Source organism: Chiloscyllium plagiosum, unplaced genomic scaffold, assembly GCF_037043375.1.
Source record: "Chiloscyllium plagiosum isolate Xiang-an unplaced genomic scaffold, Cpla_swu_hap1 HiC_scaffold_27, whole genome shotgun sequence".
Classification (NCBI taxonomy): Eukaryota; Metazoa; Chordata; class Chondrichthyes; order Orectolobiformes; family Hemiscylliidae; genus Chiloscyllium; species Chiloscyllium plagiosum.
Window position 1 is genome coordinate 25,376,069 of NW_028270165.1, and position 5,586 is coordinate 25,381,654.

Below are 5,586 nucleotides of genomic sequence, written 5' to 3' on the forward strand. Positions count from 1 at the left end.
AAAAGTTCTTTGGCTCAACATTCATAAGTACCCACCAGTTGCTACTTTAAGTATATTTTTCCCTCCATTTACAATGGTGCTTACCAGAGATTTCATTTCATATCATTTTTACCTCTTCTCAACCACATCAATTTCATTGTTTTAAAGTCAGTTTCTCTGCACATTATGTATCAGTGCCTTTCCCTTGAAACCATGTTTTCAAGCACTTCCAAATTGCAGTAACCATTTGGTCAATTGTACATATCTGAGACCCATTCTTGAGTGCACTTTCACAATGCATTCACGGTTATGTTTTGTCTTGTCATCATCTCTGCACACTTACATCGGGATCTCAGAGATCAAACCACGCACTCTGGAGTTCTAGGTGATCTTTTTGAAATCTGAAATATGAGGAACAGATGGCTGCATTCTTCCTGCCGCTTCCAATATTGCAATTCAGATCTCCATGACAACTTGGACGTTAACACCTTTTTGCCAGTTACACAACTGAGTTTGCATTCCCTCCTCCTCCCTTCCATACCTTGTATCGACACTTCCTTCCAGCTACCACCGGAGTCATTCCTCCCATTTACCAAAAAGGCCGGAGGTACTGTCTGTGTTGAACTATCCCTGCCTCATACTACCTCCCACCACTCCCACCTTTATTTGCAACTCTCCTTCCACCCACTCCCCTCTTGAAGAAGGGTTGAATCCCAAAAGTTGAGTTCTTCACCTTCTGATGCTCCCTGGCTTGCTCTGCTCTTCCAACCTCATGCCTGTTGACACTCTGAACCCGCCTACCCAGCTGAGATGCAATTTTCTAAAAACGATCTTCCTGAACACCCACATCTCTATGTTCAATAACACTGTGCAAGGTCCAGTCATTGTTTGTTGTACCAAAATGCACGACAGCATATTCATCCAAACTAAACCCCATCTACCACTTGCCTGGCAATTGGCTTCATTGATCACGATCGATTTGTACTCTTACATAATCTTGTTCACTGTGGACTATACTACCAATTATGGTATCATCCACAAACATATTAACTATGTCTCCTAAATTCACATTTATTGGAGAGAAATCCACATGGCTTGTCAAGAGATGGCAGCAGCAGAATTTACACCCAATGGTTACCCACCATTCATCTTCCCAATGTTCTAAGTTGAAATAGTGAGGTAATGTGTTTGTTCACTGAATCATAATGGAGATGCATGTTGTAATTTGGTTGTCTCCCTTGACACTCTCACACAGCATAAAAGAGGATTAAGTGAATGTGTCGCAAATGAAAGTGTACAGTCTCTGGAATTCCGTTATATCCGAAAAGACAATGCATGGTGCAGCCAATAGTCCAGTATTTGCCATTTGCTACTGTATTCTCGGTGTCCTAGGTGTCCCTGGTAAGTGAAAAATTATAAGTGATTGCCTAATTCATTTGTAATTTTTAGTTTGTAGTTGTTACTGTCGAGAAATGTTTTTTCTTTTTTCAGCGTTTTTCCCGAAACTTCAGCGCAGTCTGAGAGTAAAGTACCTTACCGCAATTCAGATACATTAGAAAGATAAACATAAGTTTTTGCAAATGCTCAGCAGGTTTAGCACCATCGGTAAAGAAAAATCAAAGTTAATGCATCGAGTCCAGTGACACTTCCTCAGAACTGCGGTGAGGAAGGGTGACCGGACCTGGACCATTTAGTTTAATTTCTGTTCACAGACGCTGTCAAACTCACTGAGCTTTTGTAGCAACGTCTGCTGATGTTTTGTAATTTACAGCGTCAGTAATTCTTTCGTATATATTAGGTTTTTAGTCAAAATATCTAAATTCCATTCTCTTGCGTTTCCAACTATTTGGGATAATCAAATAGCATGGAGTCATGTGATTTGTCTTTCTATTTATGCTACCATATTGAAATATACCTATTTGTGTGTATATGTATATATATATATATATATATATAGTAATAATTTCATTTGATTAATTACAATGTAACACTTCACTCAGACATCAGAACAATTCACAGCACAACCACCGGAAGTATGCAATGTGTACAATAAAATAATTTTCCCACTTGATAATCTCCACTCTTAATGTGATTTCAAGAATTAGTAGTGCAATTGGGAATGTGTGGGCGTACATGCAAGATTAATTAAACATTTAATTTCATGTTGACACGTTTTGCACACTTACCTTTTATTTCAACACTTGTCTTAATTTTGGGCTGCATGTATCCGGCTCTGCGAATGCCAATATTTGTTGCTTACATCCAGTTACCATTTAGGAAGGTGGATCTGGGCTTATTTCTGCAACGAATGCTATATATGTCATCTGCTACCTCAAAGCAGCTTGAACAAGCACATTTCATACCGAACTACATAATATCAGGCCCAAAAGTATGGAAAGGGGAAAGGTTATAAAAATGGCCTTAGTGAAGAAGGGCCGATGGAGTGACACAGTAGGTAGCCGGAGAAGAGTGTCCCTCACGAGTTTGGAGCTTTCACAGATAAACATGTTTTTAAGATTGAGGGATACATTTGTCTTCCGTTGAAAAAAAAGAGCATAGCATTGCAAGTATGCTATGACTTCAAATGCTTCTATGTTTTTTGAATCAGGAAACTCTTTGGCGTGGATATGGAGGTGTTTGAAAATGCTATAGATACACAATAAAAATAAAGACAATGATGGACATATGGTCTGCTAAATGATGTGATTGGGTTGGTGGATGGTCGGGATTTTCTTTGTGCAATGGCATGAGCAAAAGGTTTTCCAGCTGATGTTAATTTGGATAGCAAAAGTGGAGAGGGGTTTGTAGCAAGTAATGAGAGTAAGCGTTCTCTATTCAATTATGCTTACGATGGCATTGGAAATCGAAAAGCTAACACTGACACTTGAACGTTTAGAATCTGAGGTAGCTTTGTGATGGTTCAGGAGGGTTCCAATAACAGAGTATATAACGTGTTGCTATTGCATGGAGCCTGTTCATAACATTATTGTCTTTCTTTATATTTCACAGCCAACTTGCTGGCGATCATAGTTCTTTCCCGAGGGCGGTGTGGACTCTCTCGTTGCATTACCTTCTACCTGGTGGCAATAGCAGTGAATGATTTCCTTGTTATTGTAATTGCCGTGATCCTTAACCGAATAGGTGGCACTTACTTTCGGTACAGCCTCTTGTCCACCACCCCTGGCTGTACAGTAACCAGTATGCTGGCTTATACCACTCGGGATGCTTCAGTCTGGCTGACCGTGGCCTTTACCATCGACCGTTTTGTGGCCATCTGTTGCCAGAGTCTGAAGACCAGATACTGCACTGAGAAAACTGCAGCGCTGATCATCGGAATCATCTGTGCTATGAGTTGCGTCAAGAATGTCCCTTACTTCTTCATTCACGAGCCCTTGTACATTCTGGACGGGGTGCCTTGGTTCTGCGGCATCAAGGACAGTTATTATGTTTTGCGGATCTGGCAGGTCTACGACTGGATGGACCATATCTTAACCCCGTTTCTCCCATTTTTCCTCATTCTGCTGCTCAACATCTTTACTGTCAAACATATCATAGCGGCTAGCAGAGCCCGCAAGCGGCTCAGGGGTACCGAAAATCGAGAAGATCAGGAGATGGCCAACCGCAGGAAGTCCATTATCTTACTTTTTGCCATCTCATTGAGCTTTCTCCTCCTGTGGGTCACCTATATTGGACGCTTTCTCTACGTGCGAATTACAGGTGAGGGATACTTCACTGGCCTGGATTTCAATGACCCAAGGTACATTCTTCAAGAGATGACCAACCTGTTACAGTTAGTCAGTTCCTGCAACAATGTCTTCATTTATGCAGTATCGCAAAACAAATTCCGGGAGGAAGTTCAAAGATTGATGTTATTTCCCTATACCAGAATGGCCAGTTGCCTTAAAAAGTAAATGGCAATAAAAAAAGAATCTGCTTACATTGTTCTTTTCCATCAGAGATTTCCAAAGTACAGCACTCTCCCTCAAACCTACATTAAACAGTTAGCAATTCCAAATCTTGACTCTGAGGGAGATAACCATCATCCATGGTGAGAGAACGCCGGAATATCAAAGTCACTGCCCACTTGGGCACCATCTCTGTGTTATCTCTGCAATGGAAATTATAATGTGCCATGATATTTATTTCAGAAGTGGAAAGAAATAGTCAACAACTGACGCCAGTTATGTTCCTGAAAGCTGACACATTTGCTCTATGAGTTTCCACTTCATGCATCTTCACATGATAGACGGGTGGAAGTCATTGATTGAAGTTCAAATGATCAGAGCTGATATTGAAAAATCACACTCATTGTTGTTTGAAATAACGTTTACAGTACAAAGAATCAGATTCGTGTTTATAATCATCATTAGCACCTATCTCCTTCACCACACTACCAGTATATATTTCAGTCCCTTTAGTCTTCCTCTGTTTAGTGCGCTTCTGGTTCATGCATGTACGCGAGTTACCTCAACTACTTTCTGTGGAAACGAAAGCAACACTTCCACCAGTCTCTGATTTGAACTATTCCCCGTCTGTTCTTTTGTAGGTTCCTTTGATTAATGATTGATATAATTTCGGGTACATCTCAAGTGGAAACATCTCATTCCACGTCAATATTTTTAAAATTAATGACCTCTCTTCCGTTCGTCCCTAGTTTGCACTTTAGTTGATTACTTTAGTCTAGTTCTATTTTGTGATCACTTTCGAAATTCTCAGTCATTCCCAATTTCCCTCTCTTGAGCTTTTGGACTGATCTCTCCAATAACCCCGTTTGACATTGAGTTGATAAGCAGTGAGGCAGGGATCTAAATTGCTGGTCAGAAGGAGGACTCCCTGATTGCAGATTCGCGAGCAAAAGGGAAATCGTGAGCAGCCGTCTCACAAGACTTCTCAGAAACATTTTGGTTCGCATTAAGCATTTACTTACCAGAAAATAAAAATGAAGCATATGCTCATTTTTACAGCTACAACTTTTCAATATTATTCAAGACATCATTTTGATAATGATAATATCATCTGATTAGGTTTGATCAATTGTGTAGAGAAGTTTTGCAGTCCTCAAAAGGTCAGAAACGGAGAAGCAGCAAATTACAGAGCACGGAAATATTCTTAAGAATAACGAAGCTCATATCCGTAAATGGGTAATTAAAATAGTTTCATTTTCTGAGATCTCACTGCACTGAACATGAACTTGGTGTGGACATTTGTAGAGAGTCTGCTAATGGTCTGAAATACTGTCGATTCATGGTGAGAATATATGCCGAAGTATCACAGAAACGTATATTGCTGATGAGTTATAAGGTAATTTTACTGTCAGAAGTTCAAGAGAAATGTTCCATCACATCGCAATCCCGTTTTACGTTTCCTCATAGGATAGAAATTATATACAGTAATGGCTATACAGGATAATATCATCTACACCACAAGACCATTTTCATACATTTTAATTCATTCACAGGTTAAACACTCGCCAAAGCAATAAGTATTCATCATCCTTAATTGCAAAGAGGGCAGTTTAGAGTCAACTGCACTGCTCTAGAGTCACATGTAAGCCGAGATTTGGAGGAGCCCGTGTTGGACTCCAGTGGACAAAGTTAAAAATCATAC

At 40.0% G+C, this 5,586-nt stretch overlaps 1 protein-coding gene across 1 annotated transcript; it reads left to right on the top strand.

Moving 5' to 3' along the window:
* The first annotated feature begins 1,310 nt into the window (after positions 1-1,310).
* LOC148143462 (putative G protein-coupled receptor 139) lies at positions 1,311-3,890 on the top strand. The gene is made up of 2 exons (XM_087975200.1): positions 1,311-1,380; positions 2,989-3,890. The coding sequence occupies exons 1-2, from the start codon at positions 1,311-1,313 to the stop codon at positions 3,888-3,890; spliced, it is 972 nt and encodes a 323-aa protein (XP_087831326.1).
* The last annotated feature ends 1,696 nt before the right edge of the window (positions 3,891-5,586 follow it).

Coding starts and splice junctions, on each gene's coding strand:
- LOC148143462 (XM_087975200.1), top strand. CDS start 1,311: ATGCATGGTGCAGCCAATAGTCCAGTATTTGCCATTTGCTACTGTATT. Junction 1,381..2,988: donor CGGTGTCCTAGGTGTCCCTG/GTAAGTGAAAAA, acceptor TATATTTCACAG/CCAACTTGCTGGCGATCATA.